The sequence below is a fragment of the Poecilia mexicana genome, unplaced genomic scaffold, assembly GCF_051168715.1.
Source record: "Poecilia mexicana isolate PSO_F unplaced genomic scaffold, ASM5116871v1 scaffold_5, whole genome shotgun sequence".
Lineage (NCBI taxonomy): Eukaryota > Metazoa > Chordata > Actinopteri > Cyprinodontiformes > Poeciliidae > Poecilia > Poecilia mexicana.
Genome location: NW_028263374.1, coordinates 6,724,002 through 6,746,129, shown reverse-complemented (window position 1 = coordinate 6,746,129; position 22,128 = coordinate 6,724,002). Strand labels below are relative to the sequence as shown.

The 22,128-nt window shown below is 41.6% G+C and overlaps 1 protein-coding gene across 1 annotated transcript in view; it reads right to left on the bottom strand.

The window, feature by feature from the left end:
• Positions 1–1,788: 1,788 nt before the first annotated feature.
• The window catches only part of tafa4b (TAFA chemokine like family member 4b), a 32,566-nt gene continuing 12,226 nt past the window's right edge, over positions 1,789–22,128 (bottom strand). The window contains exons 3-4 of the mRNA XM_014967359.2: positions 7,830–7,954; positions 1,789–2,672 (exon numbers count right to left, since the gene is read on the bottom strand). Of these exons, the coding sequence (XP_014822845.1) occupies positions 2,661–2,672; positions 7,830–7,954 (137 nt within the window). The 3' untranslated portion in view covers positions 1,789–2,660. The remainder of the gene's footprint in view (positions 2,673–7,829; positions 7,955–22,128) is intronic.

Genomic DNA, 22,128 nt, shown 5'->3' with positions numbered 1-22,128 from the left:
ATCCATATGTAAGATATTTTATTAGTAATTTCTTTCTGCAGGTCTGTTTTGTTATAGGAAAGTATTGCAATATTCAAACCCGCAATTTAGCAAGATATGTAAATCAGAGCTAGACCACCAGACATATTTTGTCTTTACAGAATTACACTATTAAAAATATAAACAAGGGCACAATGCAACCTTTTAGTGTATTGTAATCTATATAAAAAAAAGAGCTGCCTGTTTGCTGCAGTGGAGATGAAGATGGTCCATTCAGGAAAGCAGAGCTGCATCAAACTTTAAGGTGGAACTGCAGAAAAAAAGAAAAAAAAAAAAAAACAAAAGCAAAAATTGAATTAATACCTGTCACCATGAGAAAAGCCAACTGAGTTTTGCTTAAAAAAACTTGTTTTAAAATTATTTATTTGTGCATGTCAGAAATATTTTCTTGCTATTCTAAGTTTTTGTTTGACTCAAAGTTTTGCTTGTGATTCTCACATGACGTCGTGGGCAGGACCCAAAATCACAACTAAAGATTTCTGACGTATGCAAATAAAAATTTATGTTTGGCAAATAACTTTTTAAGTTCACGAGACAAAAATGTGTTATTTAATTATTTTTTTAAAGTTTTTTAAACAAAACTCTGTTTTTAAAAAAGGAATCATTACAATTCCAAAAGTTTTGATTACAATTTTATTTTACTTAACTGAGGTTAGTTTTTTTTTTTTTTCATTGAATAATTGGGGAAAAAAATTTAATCCATACTCTGCGAACCAGACCCTAAACTTACTTAAAGTCTGGTTGAGTTTTTTTCCCCTCATTAATGACACTTTTATTACACACATTATATCCATCATGGTAATTCAGGGTGAGTTATTTTTAATTCTAAATGAATATCCTTGTTGGTCTATAATTTAAGTGCTATTCTCCTTCAAGACACATTTACCTAACGCCAGAATAAATGCGATGTACATTATGCAGCAAAGGAAATTAGAAGATCTGACATTTATCCATTATGGAGATGATCGGTTTTGGACGGGCGATGTTCCCCTGTTGCATAAGCAATACTGAAGAATGACCTTTTTGTTTTCTTGCTTTGTTGGCAAAGTCGTTAGCTAGCAGCTAGCTAATAGCACAACAACAAGAGCCTAATGTCTGTATGATAAAAATACTGAATGATAGATAAGAACAGTTTTTCCTCACCTGGCTGTCTCCTCCCGCTCAGTAGTTTTTCAGAAAAAGGCAGACTAGAGGCCTGTCAGTGTCTGTTGTATCTCATTACCTCTCTGCTTAAACCTCTACTCCGTGCTGAAGCACGTACAAAAAACCCCCAACAAAAAACAAATAATTTTAGTACATGTTATTATGTGTCAGAAGAGGGCTTAGGAAATAAGAATACAAAAAAAAAAAAAAACTGACCAAAAGGGCACTTGGGGGCAAGGAGCAAAAGGGGCAGGTGCTCAAGCCCCCCCAGCCCCCCCACCCCTCTGCACATGCCTGTTGGACTATTTTATATAATCGAACTGAAATACATCAGTTTCTGTTCTTTAAGAAACAAAAATGCTAAAAAGGCCAAGAAGTATTAATACTTTTGCAAGTCTCTGTAGCTAGAAAAATCAGTTTCAATGAGTGGCATGAATAGCTTAAAGACAGATGATTCTTTTTGGTTCAGCGTTTTTATGGGATTCCTTAAAAAAAAAAAAACCCATAGCCACAGACTGAACCCAGCAGATCAAGGAGACATAACTCTGAAGGATGGGCTCATAAATGTCTCCGGGCGAAAATAAAAAGAGAAATAAATGAGAAGTAGTTTGCTAGTTCATATTGTTCCAAGCTGCAAGAAAGTAAAGCTCCATGAATACTTTTTTTTTTTTTTACCAAATTACTCAGAATTAATGGTTTACGATATGCATATTTATCTACAGTACTTCGAACATCAGACAGTTTACAAAACGCTTTCACCTCCAGTTTCATTTCAGATCCACCACAAAGGATGCGCCGCGTACCAAACAATAAAACATCACCCAAACGGTTCCGACGGGTGCAAATATCCTACATGAATTTTTAATAATGCTGTTATGATTCTACTGCAATCCCCCCTAATTAGAGCCGCAAAATGACTCCTGCGAAAACAGTGTGAGCGTCGGTGACATGACCCACAAGAGCATTCTGATGCTAATTTGCTATTCCGCCAGTTATGAGCTTTTATCTCTTTCATTGCTCCCAGACCTTCTTCACTCCCGTCCCCGGCAGAGGCTTCCAGAGTTTGACGACGCCGTCAGCGCGTCCTGGAGCTCACGCTATGCTCTCGCGCCAGAAACGCTCGGCTCAAGCACAGTTTCAAAAATACTGCATCTTTGTGTTTTTGAGGTCCACCGTAGAGAGTAGGAATAAAGTCGTCGTCCGTGTGTGACTGCAGTCTCATAGCTCATGTGAACAGTTTGGTAGATTTCGCCGCATGTGTGTGTGTGTGTGTGTGTGTGTGTGTGTGTGTGTGTGTGTGTGTGTGTGTGTGTGTGTGTGTGTGTGTGTCTCCGTGTGGTTTTGATGAGAACATTTTGTCCATTTTGTTTTTTTGTGTGACAGACAGCAGTCCCTTCCCCGCCATGTTCCCCCGTCGGGCTGTGAATGCGTGTGAGTCATCCGCCGTCTCCACATGGAGCGCTTCGGGTTTCCTCTCGCTATCGTGTAACCTGCAAAGAGAAGCAGAGAGAGAGAGAGAAAGAGTTAGAATTAGTGTGTCACGAACAAACGACGCAAAAACACGAACGCTCCTTGAACCCCTTTTTCACAGGGCGTTCAAAATATGTCTGTGAATTTGACGAGATGTGTTTTTATTCTGAAGCGGATGGACGAGGGCTCCCTGATTTCTCCGTAGATGTCTCAAAAGTGGGACATCCATTTCTGTTCACCCCTTCACGGCAACATTTTGTGTAAAGTCATGTGGTGCTGCAAGTTCAGCTGCAAGTCTTGTGGCAGGTTTGCACATAGAGACTTTAGAGTCCCCCATTCCTTTTTGCTGAAGTTCGGCTGCACAGAGATCTTCTATGAAAATCTGTTTTCTTTATAGCTTGTTTAGTTCAGGACTTTGTGACACACGAGTCTGCTTTGCTTTCATGCCACTGGAAGGTAAACCTCCAGCACCAGCCTCAAGAGTCAAACCGGTCGTCTTCCTTGTATTTAGCTCCTTCCGCCTTCCTGTCCCTACGGAAGAAACGTATTCCCATGTCATGTTGCTGCTTCCACCATGCTTTGCAGTGTGAGTGATGCGTTTGAGGTGTTATTTTCACCCACTCGTGGCATTTGCATGTTGAGTTTTCGTCTCCATCTTGCAACAGTATCATCACACATGAGTTGTGTGTCTAATATTCTCTCTGGCTCGTTGCAAACTGAACTTTTCATGGTTTTCTTTTAACCTTCCTCCAAGCCCGCCTCTTTTCATGAAGGCTAAATTTCTTGAGTACATTTTCAGAAGCGTCATACTTGCTTTCTGAAATATCCAAACTAGCTAGGATGTTGTTTTAATAATCCAAGCCTCCTGTGAAATTTTCCCACCATTTCATCTCTCACCCATCTGCTGTGTTCCTTGATCTTCATGATCCTGTTTGTTCACTAATTTTCTTCACAAAACAGCTGGGGTTACCTTATATGTTAAATCACACAAAATCAGGTTGTTTTTAATCACTTCTGCAACTTATGAAGATAATCGATTATAGTTTACTTAGGGCTATCACTCCAAAGTTTCTCTTCCTGGATTTCTACCCTTTTAGTCAGCAGATTAGCAGTGTTTGTATTCAACTGTTGGTGTCATCCAGGACATATTACTCTGGAATATCGCCTCCGCTGTCTGGAAATTGAGGTTTTAGCTTGTCCTGACTTGCATAAGGCCAACTGCAGTCAGAGGCCTCTTTAGATTAGCTGCAAAACTGACTGCTACAGAAGATTCCTCCTGCAACACAGCAACTCTTTGAAGATATTTGGATGTTATGAGTTATGGCGTTTAATTTCCCTTTGGGATAAATAAAGTATTCTTCAACTGAACTGGATTGAACTCAAATGAGGCTGAATACATAAAAGCCTGATAGAAAAAACCCCTTTGAAAAACATATGTAGTTTTTTCTTCCACTTCAAAATTATGCACCATTTTGTCTTGCTCTGCTGCCTTACATAAAACCGAATTGAAAGTGTTTGAGTTTACGGTTGTAATTTGCCAAAATAAAATAAAAAATAAAAAGGTTCAAGAGTTATGAACGCTTTTGTTAGTCACTGCGTGGTGGAATATCTCCACTCACTTCACAAACACTGGGTAAATGTTGCCTTTTGAAAGCTGGGATCAGAGATCGCAGAAGGAATTTTTAAATCAATGTCCTTCCTCTCTGTTTCTGCCTCGCCGTCCTTCTGTTCTGGTAGGAAAACAGCTCGTTTTGAGAGAAACAGTGGCAGCTCGCTAGCTAAAGCTAAATTCTGCATGGTTTGCAGCTGCAGCGACTTGTTTACAGTCTGGCATTGGGCTGAACGCATATAATCGAAGATGTAAAGACCTTTCCATCTCCAAACCTAATCCCGTGTGCGTTTCAAACCAACCGACGTGCGGATAAATTAGAAAACTCCGGTTCTCGTGTTCCAATCCCGAGAACGCTGTGAAAGTCGGACTGTAATATTAGACGTAGAAAACATTATATGTGAAGCCCGTCTCTGCTCTTTCTTGTCGAACCGTTGCGGTGTTGCCCTGCGTGTTTCTGCAGCACCGCCAACGCTGTGTGGGAGAGGGAGAAAAAAGGAGACGGACAGATACAGATCATCGTGGCAAATAAGATGCCGAGGTGATGGAAGGAGGTCACGGATGGAAAATGAGAAGCCGGGTGAAGACGAAAGCCGCAGAGTGCGGCGGCGTGAGCGGTTGCCGGGGGGATCGGTGTGTCGTCGCGGCTGCTTGCCGTGACATCTGCCACCAAGTCTCCGAGTAAATGCCTTCCCTGCTTGCAGATGCACAATTAAAGCAGTCAGCTGACCAGCTAGTCAGGCTTTGTGGGACAAATCAGAAAAAAAAAAAAAAAAAAAAAAAAAAAAAACGAGGGATGAAATTAAAAGGCAACAGGACGAGGATAATTGCACCTATCACTCCCAGAGTTGGCGTTAGACTCGGGGTCATTAATTGTGCTGCCTGTGATGGAGCTCAGAAGAGCCTCGGTGCCTCAGTCTACCCCGCTCACCAATTTAATTATGACTCTTAATTGTACAGCCTCTGTGGAAGGCTCCCGCCATAATGCATTCTAATGAATACGACAGATGTTGGGCTGCTGTGCCATCTCTCGAGCAATTACTCTCACGGCGCCTGCGCCGCTTTCCCTCCCCCCCTTCTCCAACTGTTTCTCTTTTTATATTTCACCTGTAAATAAAAAGCACCTGCTAAGTCAGTCCCACGATACACACACACACACACACACACACGCGCGCGCGCGCGCGCGCAGGCTCACGCGTACACACGCACGTCTAGAGCTTCAAATTAACTTTCACACTTCAACTACTTACAAAGGGCCATGAAGGACCCTCATTTAAATCAATTTATCCCATCTGAATGACATTCATTTACTCTGCATCATATAGCGGTTGTATGAATTACACTTAGAGTTGCAATAAGACATGATGCGCACTAAGGGGCCCGCTTGTTGTTGAGGTATGGCGTGTATTTTCTCTGCCATTTTTGCCAACTTTTTCGAGGCTTATTTAGTTATGCTTGTGACATTTGTTTACATTATCCCTGATGCCGTCGCTCGATCCTGTGAGACCCGCTTCGTCAGCGGCCTTCTTAAGGGGAGAAAAGTGAAGGAGACATGAAGCTGGAAACTTATTCACCTGCAGCTGATAAGAACAGGAAAGTTAAAGAAAAGAAATGCACCAAATTAAAGCTCAAGGTCGGGTTGATCTGCTTTAAATCTTGGTCAAGGCAGGAGCGGACACACCATCCATTCCCCAGTGGACACTGATGAAGTTGCATCCTTTGTTGCTGCCACAAATGAAAAGACACTCCGCTGCACTGCTATAGTTGCTGTTGCCAAGACAATCAAACAGAAAAGGGAAGGAAAAGCAAAACTGGTTGGATTTTTTTATTTTTGACGTTTAGCCTAAATGCTAAATGGACAATTTTTCCATCATCAGCAGAATTAAATCACACGGAGGTATAAAGGAGGGGCATTATGTAAAAGTGACTTTTTGTTCATGTTATAATGTTATTGTTTAATCAAAAACACACCAGGAGTGTTGTTTTGATTCTTTTATGCATGTTTGCAAAATCCTTGAATCTCCCATGGCAACCATTCAGGGTGCCGAAACGCTTGCTCACACAATACACCTAACTACCCAACGTTCCTCCTCAGAGCTGCGGCCTCCAGCCGAGCTTCCGCCTTCCAAGCACAGCCCCTCCAGACTAGCGGCAGCAGCAATCAGCAAACAACTGAGCTCGTCACACAAATTACTTCTCAGTCCAATGCTCATAAGAACGGTTGTAAACGGCAACATGGAGGAGAATTGTGATGTCGTGCTGAAGGCGGAGTGTTGGAAAGAGTAGGAGCTTCTTAAAGAGACAGAGGCCCAATTTCCAGGCATTAAATTGCTGAGTCAAATTATTTATCTTAAAAATGGCTGAAATAAAAGCTCCAATCATTATTCCCCAGTTAGAGAAAATAAACTATGAGCTGCTTGTCTGTGAAGTACCTGATTACAAGCTGGGTCCTTGAGCAGATAGCATGACTAATCAACCAGCTAATAAATAAACAGCTGCTTTTCTGTTTTTCATCAAATGTGGTATGTTTACTCAAGGGTGAGAATCTCATTCTGGCTCCTAGGGAGCGAAGGCTGGTCTGATCCAACGGGTCAGCTGCTGCTGCTGCTGCTGGTGGTCAACTTGCTGACAAAGCTAACGCTGGTTCTGACAGAAAGGAGTCAGAATATATTATCCATTCATTCATTCATTCTTTATAGATGTGTTGAGAAAATCTACTGATGCAGTCACCAGCTTTTCTGTTGTCTGTCTTTCTGGTTCTTGGCTGTGATTGGGCATTTGATTCCACCTTTCCTACCTTTAGCGTAGGCTGAAGCCCTGGGTAAGATGTCGCGCTTACCCAGCACGACATCTTATCCAGATGTGGTGCATCTTTGCAGTATAAAGTTGGAAAACTGAAAGTTTTTCAGAACTTTTACTGTTTCTGTGTCGCCAGATGTTTTTGTCAGACGTTTCTATGACATATTGGAGTTCAATAATCAATCAGTCGAGTTTATTTGTATGGCACATTTCAGCAACAAGGCAGTTCAAGGCACTTTATATAATAAAAACACTAGGTCATAAAGGGCGCCATACAGTCAACAAGTGAGAAAATCAATTGTTGACATTTCAGTGTTGTTTTAGATTCAAAATCATGTAAATTCAAAATATTGATAGGTTCTCAATAATATTAACACCCAGGTACTAATAAGCCTTGATTTTCCATACATCCTCTTAGTTAAATTTTAATAGACAGCAGTTGAACTTGCTGAACTAAACTCCTCCTCGTTGCCCTGAAGATTTCCTCACAGCAGTTGAACTTCTCTCATTAAAGGTTATTTAATAAATGGCTGATTTGGGTGAAGTGATGCAAGCAGCGGTCATTTTTCTGGGAAGCCGTGTTGCAGCTTGATGATGATGGTTTGAAATGACCAACGATTGAACAATGATTTAAATCCCCTTTTTTTAAAAATCTTCTAATTTGACCAGATGGGGTTTCATTTTATCATTTTGCAATCGCATGCATTTAATATCTACCTAAGATCACATAAACTGAAAAAGTGATAATATTGTCAGGTTTTCTTCCTACCTTGGTGGTTTTGACTTTGTTGCCGGTGCTGCATGACCAGCCTGTCAGGTCGGGCAGGACTTTGCACTCCTCTCCGTCCATGCAGGGCTGCATGTGACACCACCACTTCTGGGCGACGATAGAGGCTGGAGCACAGAGACGACATTTCAAGACAAGTGAAGAGAGGAAGAAACTCAACAGGTCATACATAGAGGGGGAAAATTGAATATTTAGATTTGATAGAGGAGGGGGAAAAATACACTAAAAATGGTTAAATGAGTCGTATCAGGACTAATGGCATGGTGATATTTTTAGTACAGATACCAGCAATGTACAATGCAGAGTTTGCTGTCAAGATCCTCCTGCAACAGAGACAGCATCTGTGGTCAACAGCTTTTATGTGGAAACCTTATTATTTCTGTCAGGTTGGGGAGAGTCATATTCTTTTCTCTCTTTTTCTGTCCAGAAGATCAGCAGCACATCCTGTCTGGAATTACTCAGTCCAGCATGTAAAAACAGCGTCAATGTAAGATTTGCAAAGATCTGACAAAATATTTAACCGTTAAACCTCAGAGTGAATGACTTTTTTGCATGAATATGTTTCTGCGCCCTCAGGTAATGAAAGTCTATCTTTCTGCACGGCCTGTTGGGATGAAAAGAAGAAAAAAAAGTCGCAGGGCGCAAAAAGAGAAGGTAGTGATTGTTATTCCCATTGAGTAAAACAGAGAGCAAAGAAACTAGATTATCATAAAGATACGCTATCAGAGCGCGCCGCTTCCTCCAAATTAAAAGAAAATAATAGCCGCTAATGATGATTAGGATCTAATCTATGTCTTCGACGGCAAAAAAAATAACTCTCTGGAACGATTCTTTTGCATGCAGTGTAGTGATGGACTAAATTAAAAAAGGGGCGGGTGGTGTTGATGAGGACAAACCTTTATTAAAATTTACAAGAATCAAACGTATCTGTTTTATTTTTGCGTTTTGTATTGACTATTTGAAAATTAAAAAAAAAAGAAAAAAGAATGCTTCATTTTCGGTCGATTGCCGCTGAGCTCAACTGGTTTGTGCCAAACCCGGCGAGCCGTCTTACACCAAATTGATCAGACAGTGTGGACAAATCTGCAGAGCGTTTGTTGTCATTCAGTCGGTTCAAAGTGGAAAAAGTCTCTCCTTGCTGTTCCTTGTCTCCATCTTTATCTAAAATGTAAACATGAGGGCAGGACTTGTTTATCTTAAAGGTGTCCTGTTAATTTTTTTTTTTTTTTTTTTGTGACACAAGTGTGTCTGTAAAACTCAGGAGGGCTGAAAAATAAATGCACACCGCACTTTTTAGATTTTTTATTTTTTTTTAAGGAAAAACTGTAGAAAACCATTACATTTCAAGTATTCATTTAGCAATTAGTTATTCCACAAAAAAAATCATAATAAAATGCGATGAAGTTTGTGGTTGCAACATAAGCAAACATACGAACCCTTTGATAAGAACTGCAAGTTTCTTTCATCCCCTGAATTTGTTTCCGTCTCATCCTTTGAGATCTGCCTGCATTGAAGGTACGTCCACTAAATTGAGTACGTTGATTTTTATTAGTTTTTTTTTCTATTTATTTCAAACATGTTTTTAAAAAAACAAGAAAACAAGCAAACAGCTGAGCAGAAAAAAACATGTGCATATATAACCAGGAACAAAATAATAACTTCAGCACCACTTTAATGTTATGGGGGGGGGGGGGTGAATGAATACTAAGAAGTAAACAATTATTTAATCCTACCCCTTATCTCTATTCCTTAAGTCTCGTCTTTGTATAAATGACTCATGTGTTGCCAGATGCCTTTGTTTTCTAAATGAAACCTTTGAGCTCCAGTCAACACGTCGAGTGGAGCTCCCAGAGCGCACAGAAAATTAAAGCCTTCTCAGATCCATATTTAATCTGGAAGTAAAACCCAAACATTTTCACCGTCTTACAAACAGACATTAATATCTTCCAGATCATCAGACCTCAGCTTGACAACTGAGGGAAAACTCCACTGCTTCTCACCAAGCTCGTCATCCATCCACTCTCCCGTCTCACAGGCGACTTTAGAGTCAGTTAAAACGACGTACCTGTTCCTGCACTGTAATACCACTGGGCTGCCACTTTGATACCGTTTAGAAAGAAATGTTTGATACCCCTGTGTCTATTGTTTGCGGTGAAGGAGGCAGAAAAGCTGATATTGTTAGGAAGAAAAAAAAATGTCTTTCATGCATAGGAACATGCTGAAATCCTCTCAAGCACCATGTAAGAAGAAGAAGAAACAAACACTGTGACTAAAATAAAAAGTTGGATGGAGGAAGACAAGGCAAAATAATAGGTTTGCACCAGTAAAGCATCTTTGTAGTGTGGAAATGAGCTGCGAGAGGCAGAAAAAGGCCAGTTGAGGACGACTACCAGGGAGTTTAGGAACAAAAGGAGGCAATTTTCTTCTTTAACAAAAAAAGGAGAAGAGGAGAGAAGCAAGCGTAAGCAGATTGAAAAAAAAAAAACAAGAAAAAGAAAGCTAGCCTGAAGTTGGTCAATTTCAACAAAAATAAAAAAAAAAGAGAAGAAAACTCCCACAGCTTTCTTAGGGCATAATGTTAAGCCCACTGCGATGATGTGTGGGCTCAGGGGCGGTAAGAGCTTCTAAAACCCAATGACTGTGTAATGCTTGTTAATGTGGCAGCATCAAAAACAGTAGCCTCAGACGCACAGAATGGTGCGCGGCGCTAATAGGCATGGCCTTTGAGAGTTATTACAGAGTTGGTGTTCACTGTACCTTATCTCATTGTGTTACCAGGAAAATGGGACAGACAGTGAGAATGGGAAAGTGACACACACACACACACACACACACACACGCACACACACACACAAAGCAGGCTGACAAAAAAAAGACCGGGCTGGGTAACGGACCTGTGATGTCACCCATAATTCAGATGTCGGACAGCATTTGGAGGCAGGTACGAACAGGTCAATGGTAACGCAATTACACAGGTGGTGATAGAGCTGCTCAGCAGCAGCAGTGATAGTCCTCCTTCTCCCGCTCTCAAATATTAGAGCGGGAGAAGAGATTGGTTAAGTTAATTTCCTGCAACTTATTGCCTGAGAATGGAGAATGGCTGCTTGATGCGCCGTCTCACAGATAAAACAGCTGCTGCGCCATTCAGAGACACGCTGCAGCAGGTCAGATGTACAAAAACATTACAGGTACAATCAGCTACTGGCCCCATTTGTCTAATTGTTGCTGGACGGAGAAGGCCGTTGGCGATTTGGGTCACAGCAGAACTGAAAGGCTGTCAAGGCAATCTCTTTTTATGTGTTTTTTTTTTCTTCATCACTACATTAAAGGAGCAGCTAATGGTTTTAGCTGTTTTTTTTTAAAGCGACTTGCTAGACTTTTTTTTTTTTTGCAAAATCTAACTCACATTAAATATAGTTTAACTACAAAGTTTTCCATCTTTAGCTATTTTATTGTAAATCCTTATTTAATCAGAAATGTCTCTGAAGACATCACAAAAGGCATACATCCTTCCATCTTAGCTGGAGCTCCCAGAGAGGAGCCACACATGAACGGGAACAGCATCCTTCCTCCTGGGACTTGAACCCAGGACCTTCCTGCTGCTAGGCAACAATGTTACCACCCTGCAGCCCCTGCCCAAAAGAAAAACGACGAGATGGAAATATTCCAACATAAGTCTAAACAGATCTGTACATGTGGATGTTTGTCAGCAAAACCATTTGCTTTAGCTTCATTGTCTGCAACAGTCAAATTCTGGTTTATACACGCCAGTTGCAACATGAATCCTTCAGAATCTGTCGAAATATGTAATATTTTGACAGTTCACTATAATACTTACTAATGCGGCTCAGCTTGTTTTTTTTTGTGCCTCTTGTGATATCAACACCCCAAATATTTTTAAAAAAAAAAGGTGAATTTTTGTCTTTTTCAATCGGTGGAACTTTCAAAACTGTGTATTGTGTAAAACCATGCAGACAAAATCCCTGCTTCACTCCACAGCTGTGTTTGTACTGTCATACGCATCAGTTAATTAAAAAAAAAAAAAAAAAAACAGAAAAGAAAAACACACCATTGGATGTCTTTAAAATATTCCCCCAAGTGTTGAGTTGGGACTGTTCACATGCAGCTCATCCTCCCCAACAAGCCTCGGCGAACGCAAAAGGCAGAAAACGCCAGCAGACTCCGTCCAAACCGAAGCTCTCTAATCAACTCTTGGTGTATTTACTTAAAGTTTTGTTTCATCTGTATGAAAGCCAATGCCCACAAACAACACAGAGTGATCTTCTGAAAGACAGTAGCAGACTTATTCTTTGCCAAGCAAAGCGGAGTCTGTTTGGCTGCCAGCTTCACAATCCTCTCTTGAGGCTTTTTGATAGCAGAGCCAGCACATAGCCCCGTTCAAAACCAGAACGTAGTTGTTTTTTTTTCCTTTAAAAAAACAAGTGAAACAAGTATCAAGTTTTAGCCTTAATCAGGGCACTTTTGCAAAAGCCAACATGGCTGCAACATGGAGCAGTGGAAGCTGTTTGCGGTTGTTTCACATCTGTGAGCTAAAAAGTGCGTATTCTGGCTCCGACTTTGATTAGTTAAAAAGCAGGAGAGGAGTTTCTGTTTTCAAACATATTCTGTATGTCACGTGCCGGGTGATTCACACGTTCACACCTCTTAAGCCTTTGCCTAATTTTGTCAAAATGAAACCAAAAGGGGTGTAATTTTACTGAGATTTTATGTTCTAAATCACCACCAATAAGTGTGGAGGAGAAAGAAAAGGATGGATGATTTTCATAACGTTATGCGAAACAAAAAGAGGAAAAGCTTTCTGCATTTGGGCTCAAACGGGTTTTCCTCCAGGATTGTCCTGTTTTCAGCTCCTTTCATCTTCCTATCAACTCTGACCAGCTTCCTTCTCTCCGCCTGCACCAGGGAAGCGTTCTCACGGCTCGATGCTGCCGTCTCCATGCTGCACAGAGGGGATGTGTTTTTATGGACACCTTTTTCCCTCTGCATGTTTTCCGTGTTGGTCAGAATCCAGCCAAGGCACCACACTGGTTTTCTCCCACCGGTGGCTGTATTCATGCAAATCTACCATAATGGTGAGATTTGTGGAGTGCGTGTCTCGTTGTCGGGTCAACAGATTCTCTCGGGAGTTGTTCAAAAACTTTGAATACCGCTGCATGCTTCGGCCGAACTGCAAACTTCTCCAAATCATTTTCTCTCTAACATGTCTGGCGCTTTGTTTGGCCTTCATGATCCTTCAAAGTGCAGCTGTATTCAAATTCAAATGACTCTCAGACGGATTACATTTACTAATTATGTGATTTCTGAAAACATAAACAATTGGCTTGACTGTATTTGATTTATTTCTATTGGAGAAAAGGAGACTAATTAAGAAGGCATGCTGCACTTTTGATAAATGTTAAATAAAATTTTAGCGGGCCGGTGCAGTTCATCACTGGCTGACATAACCTTTCAAAAATAACTAAGTAAATAATAACATTAACTTAAAAAGTCTTATTAACTTATCTACCGATGACTTTGTTCTAAATTTGACATGCGACGTCACACCTTGATTAATCTCTCCTGGTGCATTTGCACCACAAGTCAAAGTGAAAATGAGCAACGTTCCTAAAATAGTAGAAAAAATGAATACAGCGCACGGAGCACCGCTCACTCCTTCTGACAATAATTGCATCATTCTCATTAAGAGCCTGCACTGATATTCACCCAAGTTGCCTAATGCAAATGAGAGAAATTTACAGCTCTGGCATACGTTTCATCACACCTGCTTTCAGCTCATTACAACAGAGGCCGCTCTCGATTTGGCACTCTTTTTAGGAACTCCCACAAACTTTTCAGCGCGGGATCGTCAGTAAAACGTCTAGACGGCGCCTTGCTCAGGGTGCAGGTGATTAGGCGAGACAAGGGACTGGGGCTATGCTATCCCCCCGGGTTCCTGCCTGGTCTCTGGGGTTTTCCCTAAATAAGGTCAACGACGGGGAACGCCACGAGGCCGCCCGCAGCTCTGCCTCGTCTCCGGCTGATGACAGCGCGTCAATCTGGTAGGAGCCGGAACGCTGTCACTCACCGCCGCCGCCTCTGAACGCGGCTTGTGTTCCGAGGGAGCGTTCAGCCTTGAAAGGCGCTGATCACTCCTCGCCGCCTCGGCCTCTGCCGTCGTTGTAATGTTTGTGACATCAAGTGGACAAAGCAGAAACTGCAGCCGCAGCTCAGGAAACGACAGATGTACAGCTTTGAATACGATGCCAATCAACACGTTGAGAGTGCCACCAGTCTGCCTCGCAGGTGCTGACTGTGTTTGTTAATTGGCTATACAGAAATATAACGCGCGCGCGCACACACACATACACACACACAAGGAGAGAAAACGTATGAAAATGTATCATCAGAGCTAATGCTTTAGCTAGTTATGAGGTATCTTACAAAGAAATGTATGACACCTTAACCAATTCACATTTTAACACCTCACAAATGTTGCTGCACTTTATTATGGTTTCATGTGGAAAACGAAACAAGGAGAGATTAACAACTTTAAAGTGTAAAAGGATGAACGGCTTTCAAAACGTTTTACGCCAACATTTCTGAAATGTGTCATTCCTATTTGTACCCTGCCCCTTTTACTCTGATACCCCTAAAAAAGATGATGTGCCACCACTAAATGGAGAGCATGTTTACATAATCTCATCTCAGCAATTTGACGAAGGCCCTGGAAGTTTATTAGAGATCATTAGTGAAGACACAACATCATGAAGATCAAGGGATGTGGTAAATATGTCAGGGATTAAGTTGTGAACAAAATGAAAGCAGAGTTAGGGAACGTTACGAGCTTTGAGCATGTGACCCATCAGTCTATAGTCAATGATCTGAAAATGGAAAGAATCGGGCAATGGGACTGCACAATTATGTCACAAATAGATTTGTCAAGGCAAAGGTAGTTTCACAAAAAACTTTCTACAATTCAATATTTTCTGGCTAATACATTCCAAATGTCACTAAATTTATGCTTAGCCAGCCAAAAATATCTGTCTCAGCCACTAATACATGGAGTCAATGGCCTGGTTTACGTTACTGCAAATTCAGTGCCTAGTCAAAGCCCACAACCATTTGAGAGTCTGGCAAGATGTGAAAACTGATTCTCAGAGATGCTTCCCACCCTGCGGTACTTTACAAAACAAGTAAACGTGTCACCCTCTAAATGTGGAAATCTGGTTGAAACATCAAGTGTGGCAAATTGTAGCAAAGTTAATGTCCCTGAAGCCATCAGAATGTTACTCTCCAACCTAAAAAAAACTATGAAGAAAATCTGTCATCGACCTCTAACCCTTTCATCTAAAGTCAAATGATGAACCAATGAAATATGAATGCTTGACCAACTGCCGTGATTTGAAGCAGCTACGACCTCTGCAGTCTGGTACGAGTCTTCTGGAGTGTTTTCCCATTAATACTTAACAAAGTCGCGCACTGAAGTCGTTCGCCGCCCCAACATGGACCATAAACCGCAACAAGCAATTCACCTCTGCACCTCCGTGTGGCTGCTTTGTGGTTTTTATGTGTAGGTAAATACCGCAACGACTGTGCATCGAGTAGAAGGCATAATAAATACTCCCGCGCCTTCACTCTGAGGTCATTATTATTTAAAGGCAAATGGTTTATTTCAAACACACACACACACACACACAATCTGGGCTGAGGATGGACCCAGAGCTATGAACGCCCCACGGCTTTGTAACTGTTCCACTCAGTGATCCTGTGGTACAGAAGCAGGTGGAGAGCGGCATCCATCTTTTTCCCAGCGGTGATTTAATAACGCACTGCATCAGCGTAGCCCGAGCTCACATATTCATGCCAGCCCAGGTACGCATGATGAGAAAACCCAGGTAGGGAGAGCATTGTGAAAACTGTCAGAAATAGACTGGACAGCGGCACACCTTCGCGGGAACGGACAGGAGAAAGAATCACAACAACAAAAAAATGACAAAAGCTCCACAATAAGGGAAAGGTGATAAACAACAGCTGGTTGATACCTGATGAAATGTTCAATGAAATTTTGTGCAACAAGCGATGAAATACGACGCCTGTCGCAGACGGAACAAAGCCCACTTGTTTCCAGTTTTATCAGGTCGCCGTCCTCCGTAACGATGTTGTCTGAGGAAGGCTGACATACGGCTACGCCTGTATGACTTCAGCTCATAGCTATCGGAGGAAAATAATGCGCATCTAAGCGCGGCGAGTATATGGTCTGAACAACTGGCCTCATGAAAATGCGATGGATTGTTGTTTATTGAGTTGTGAAAGTTCAGAGTTACAAAATAAAATCCTTCTGATTCAGTGTCAGCCAATATCTCCACTCTAACTAAGTTGTACCACAGCTTTTAGGAGAGTGAGGAGTCTCATCCTGTCATACTACACCAGGCTGGTGCAGGCGGAGAGGGGGGGGGACCTGCCCCTCTTATGCTCTTTCCACTTCAGTTCACCCCGCAGGTTTTCAACAGGATTTAGGCCTGGGGGCTGAGATTGGGGATTTCGTGTCTTTTTGTGTTTATCTGGCCAAACGTTTCGGACAATTATGCTGCTGTAAGGCCCAGCGATGACCTGTTTTCAGTGTACTGGTAGAGCCTCCTCAATTTCTATTTTAAATCGCCTGACTTTTTAAATACATTGTGATTACACCCACTTTAAAAAAGGTCTTTGGACGCAGCATGACCCCGCCTGCCCAGTGAGAGTCCAACTGTAGGTGAAGACGCGCTAACAGAGCGTACCAAACATCACCGACCCGTTCTGCTCCGCTCCCTGTGGAAACTGTCCAGGCCAAAGATCCTCCACTGTAATCATTGATACTGCGCCTTAGATGTATTTCCACAAGTTCACTCTTTGTTGTAGAGAAGCTTAACCTTTGGGCACTTTCACATCGGAGCCGTTTGGTCCACTTTAAAAGGTTTACTATTCGGACAGCAGGTGTGAAAGCTCGTTGGTGTCTGTGTAGCCACAGCAGCGTTTCGAAAGTCTTTCTCACTGCTGTCTTTTTATGTAGCGCTCCGTTCGACTCCTGTATACAAAGAAAAATGTTGGAAAGTTTTCTGCCTCCGACGGCTTTTCGTACTGGACAGGTTCTTGTGAAGGCACCAGAAACAAGTTGCTGTTGTGGCTGTTTGACAGACGGCTTTGTCAACTTTCAAATGCGAAGTGAAAATAAACCAAACCAAATGAAAGAATGACTTTTTTTTTCACCCAACCAACTGAAACAGGTTTCCCGTACTATTCTGTTGTAAAAACCTCCTAACCTCATCTGACCAAACTATTATGTTCCCAGTAAATTCTAGCAAACTCCACTCAGGACAAAGTTTTTGCTTTCTGGTAAACAACTAGTTGGCATGTAGACTTTGGCATCAAATGGTTGCCATGGAGCTTTGGTGATCCCAAAAAGTCTCAGTATCCCCCCCCCCCCTCCTCATTTCAGAAAGAGAAACTCAAGTATTACACACTCATATAGTGAAATATTTCATATTTCCACTTTTTTTATGATGTTCTATTTTCTTTAAAGAGGCAGTATTATATATTTTCCAGGCACAATCACATGCTGTTAGCTTCAGTAAAAAAATGTAATATGACTTAAAAGAAATTTGACTTTTAAAAACTCCTACTCTTTCTAAAAGCCCTCGTTTAGGAAGTCCTCACAACATGGCTCCTCTATTAACCTTTTAACAATGTTTTTATAGGAGCTACTTCCACTGAGCAGTAGCTCCTATAATTAGCTCAGCAGATGTGCAGCTTCACCAGGTGTTTGCTAATTGCTGCTGGCTAGTCTGAAGGAGCTGAATGGAGGTGTGGTAACAGAGGACTTCTCTCAATGTCTTGACATCAACACTTAGGTAACTTAATGTAAATTTGGTGCTAATATTATTGTTCTCAGACTCCAGCACCACTTTGATCTGAGCTGGGGAAAAAAGATTCAGGAAACTGGTTCTAAGAGTTTTACGATGAAAGACGCGCCGTACAAGACAGCAGCCATTAGAAGGGTTTACCCATTTTTCAGACATCGTCAATAACGTGGCTCCATTTACTCTGTGGCTTTTTCTACAAAGGGTTCCTACTGAGAGGGGATTGCCTTGCACCATCAGTGATTGAGCCTTTAAAATAAAACACAAGAAAAAGAGTCTAACAAGCGTGGAAGAGTGTGCATCAACATGCCTTTGTGTGCTTTGGAATAAAAGGATGAGGCGAGATCTTGTTACCCCAGACTCAGAGGTCAAGCGTGACTCACAGCATAAGTCCCGCTGAGCCCTCGATCTGCAAGCGAGAGGCGGTGAGTGCCAGAGATGAGATGCCTGCGAGAGAACGGGAGGAAGAGTGCCGATTCTGTGCAAAAGACTTGTGAGTCAGAGGGAAAAAAAGTCATTAAAACCATCAAAACAAATTTATCTCTGACTGAGGCTCAGTCAAATGGTAAACCTATTAGCCTTTCATCAGTGACACTTCTTCCTTTTAGCAAAGCCCTGGGTTTGAACAAACAAAAGCAAGGCGCCGGGGCAATGACTATTCCGAGAGGTTAGCGGAGTTTCACGCGATTCCTTATTCCTCCTGACTTTCATTACCCAGCCAATCATCTTTGCCATGGTTGCCTGATTTTATCATTATCAAGCAACAGTTCCCATCTAGGAACTCATCAAAGAGGTTAAAAAACAAATCTACTTTTTTATGGCCTGAAAACAGAGCTGGAATGATGCAGCAGGTGTGACTGTGGAGAAGCCATTTCAGAGGGGAAAGCTCCTCCTACTGGCCACATGGCGCAACAGCAACATGGTGACTGAACCAGTAGATAGATAGATAGATAGATAGATAGATAGATAGATAGATAGATAGATAGATAGATAGATAGATAGATTTTATTTATAAAAACCTTTAACAAAAAATGGTAATGCTGTTTGTTAATTTGCATGTAAAAAGACAAGAGTACATGCTACTCAAACTTAGATATAATTAGGTCAGCACATTTTAACAAATAGAAATAAAAACTTTATGAAATAATGAACATGTCATTTACCATAAAAATGAACAAAGGCTTTCAAATATCTGTCTGTCTGTTTGTTTGCTTTATTCCATTAAAACTGTGTGGCTCACTTTACCCAGGTTTTGTTTACATGGGTCAACAAATGTGCTGATTCTCCGTTCTCACAAGGAATCACAGCAGCAGACAGTCTGATAGAGTCACTCTAGTGGGAGCTCTGAATAGTTTCAATTCTCTCCAGCTGACCTTAACAGTTTGAATAACCCCCTGCGCTTTGGAGGGTCACCGGCTCCACTCCAGTCCGAGGCAACCATGTATCTTCCTCTGGCAGTGCGGCTAACGCAGCGTGATTCGATCAGGATGGCTGACTCTGCGTGTGTCGGTGTGTGTCTGTGTGTATGTGTGTGTGTGTGTGTGTGTGTGTGTGTGTGTGTGTGTGTGTGTGTGTGTGCTTGATCTCTGTGGAGCGCCTGCGGATGATAGAGGTCAGTAACACTGCTTGTTTCCTGCCGGGAAAAAGCTCATGGAGCGGACAAACAGGTTTAACAGCAGTCTACGGACGCCACCAAGACCCTCCATCTGTCTGTCTGTCATTTCCACAGCCAAGCATCAAGACCTCACACCAGGAGACAAAAACAGGTTTACACATGTATGTGTTTGCTTGAACTTAGTAGTGTATTACGATGTCAGTAGATTAGCCTAAATGCAACCCAAAGCATGGGAATTACAGGAAAACAACCAAAGTTCAATAGAAAAGCCAGCTGAATACAAACACACTGACTTACCTATTTGCAAACTGAATATGTTAGTTACATTTAAACTTTGATGATTTCTGCTGCTTTGGTCTCATCTGTCCACAGTAGTTCTCTGAATGCATTAGTGGTCGTTCTGACCGCACTGCAGTTGGGTATTAGCGCTAGAATGCAGCCAGCAGAGCACAATACTCAGGAATAAAAGAAAGAAAAAAAACCCCTCAAAGAAGCAGAGATAAGAAGCAAAACATAAGCCACACTCCACAAACACGTGCACTGCTTGGTTTCAGTCCTCCACAGCGTTGCAGCCACTGCACGCTGGACTCAGTTTGTCTCAGACGTCAGAGCTTTGGTCTGGAAATGAAGTCACAGCTGAGCGGAGCGTGTTGCACAAACATCGGCCTTCGCTAATTGTTCCGATCAGTATTCAGACTAAACTACTCTTAGCATTATAAGCTGTTCACAACGTATTTCTCTCTAATTTTCTACAGTCATTCAATGCTAGGGGTGGTTGCTGGTGCCTACATGTAATGACCAATGAGAAAAAGGCAGGAAGTGTCCTAGAGAGGTCACCAGTCCATCACAGAAAAACACAACCATTCATGCAGCATCTCAACCTTTATGTTTCTTAGACTGTAACAGGAAATCAACAACTATAGTGGCAAAATCCAGTCAGACAAGACTTTGATTGTATCATATTGCATCTTTTAAGATAAAACTGTTCTCTTATATCATAAAAAAAAAGTTGTACAAATAACGGGAAAAGATATCTGTTATATACTCTGAACTTCTTTAAGCAGCGGCTTAAACATCCAACATCTGTTTCATCTAAAGGTAGAAAACCTAAATGACAGCAGTTCCTTAGAATTATTTTCTATTTCATGTTGGTCCCCCATCGAAATCTCTCAGGGGCACAATTAATCTGCGCCGCATGTTAAAAAACCACATTTTTTAAAATCCTAACCGTAAACTGATAAACAAAACCTCAAACGTCCTTTGAAGGAATCCTGGAGTTAGTAGAAGTTGTCTTCAGTCGACTTCTAATGTCCTTAAACACAATTAAAAGGTGAGTCTTGAGTATTTTAGACTTGCTTAAAGCAGAATTTATTTATTGTCATGATAACTGATAAATATTGTTTTCATCAACAGATTTGTTGTTCGGATGTCGGGCAAGCGGTCCGGGAGGACAGCAGCCTTGCATAAGTGCAAATAAAGCAAAAATAACTAATTAAAAATGAAATGTAAGCACATCCAAAGCACAACCTCAAAACATGAGAAAGAACAAAGAAGTGAAAGTGGAAAAGAGAGTGTGAAATATGAAGCACAGGATAAAAGACAAGATGCAACTTTAGCTTAAGCGACAGCAGGTGTGTGCCCACTGAGTGGTGATTACAATCTGGAACCTGGTGGACAGGAAGATAAAAAAAAATGATCAAAACCTGTTAAAAAAAAAACTGGAGAAGAAACTGAATAGATACTAAGGCAAAAGTACTGAAGCAAACAACAGAACGTGAAACCCAAACATCATTACAGCGATCGCAACTTCAGTCAAGCTAGTTGATTAGACACATTTAGGACCTGTGTGAGATTAATCAGTGCCTCAGTTATTGCAAAAACAAGAGTTCAACAAACAAACTACAATTTAGAATTCAGACAAAGTTTTTACGGTTCACAAAGTGACATAAAGCAAAAGTTAAGGGGAAATAAAACGTGACGATGGGACAAGTTGCACACACACGTTAGATTCAAGTATGATTCCCTCCATCCTGTATTGTAGTCACGCGTCTCCATTAACACATATAAACTTGAGTGGCATCCCAGCCTTAATCTATGTCAACCTAATGTTTGCATCTATAGTAGCTTCAGCTCTTTGGGGAAAGCTCCTTACAAACAGGGGAAATGTTTCACTGTCTCTGTTGTGTTGGATCGAGGTGCAGGCCAGTCAAGTTCCTCCACACCATAAAGGCTCATTAAGCCTTTATGGACCTTAAGTTTGTGCTCTGGTGCAGAGTCATGTTGGAACAGGGTCCCAACCAGGTCCAACAAAGGAAATGTACTCCTTCAACTGGAACTAAACAGGGTTCCTGAGAGACGGCTCCACACCATGATCCCCCCCATGCACCAAACTTTACCAGACTCATTTCAGTCAGGCAGGATCTGCCAATCCCAGATAAGCCCAGCGGATTACCAGGCATGGTTTTACAATTTGGAGAACAAGTGTGTATTGATGTGGAGTCCAGTTGGACGGTGCTTTACACCACTGCATCTGAAGCTTAGCGTTATACTTGGTGACACAACACCTGGATGCAACCATTCCTTTAAGGTCTCTAGACACTACATGAGAAAATGTGATATGAAACCCACGTAAAGTTTGCAGCTCTGGAGTTATTACTTAGTCCTATTAGTCCACCATGTACCACAAAAACCATCATGACAGTAAAATATACCGTCGAGTATGTAATTAAGTGGTCAACGAATTCAGGACATTTAGAAATATTCCAGATTT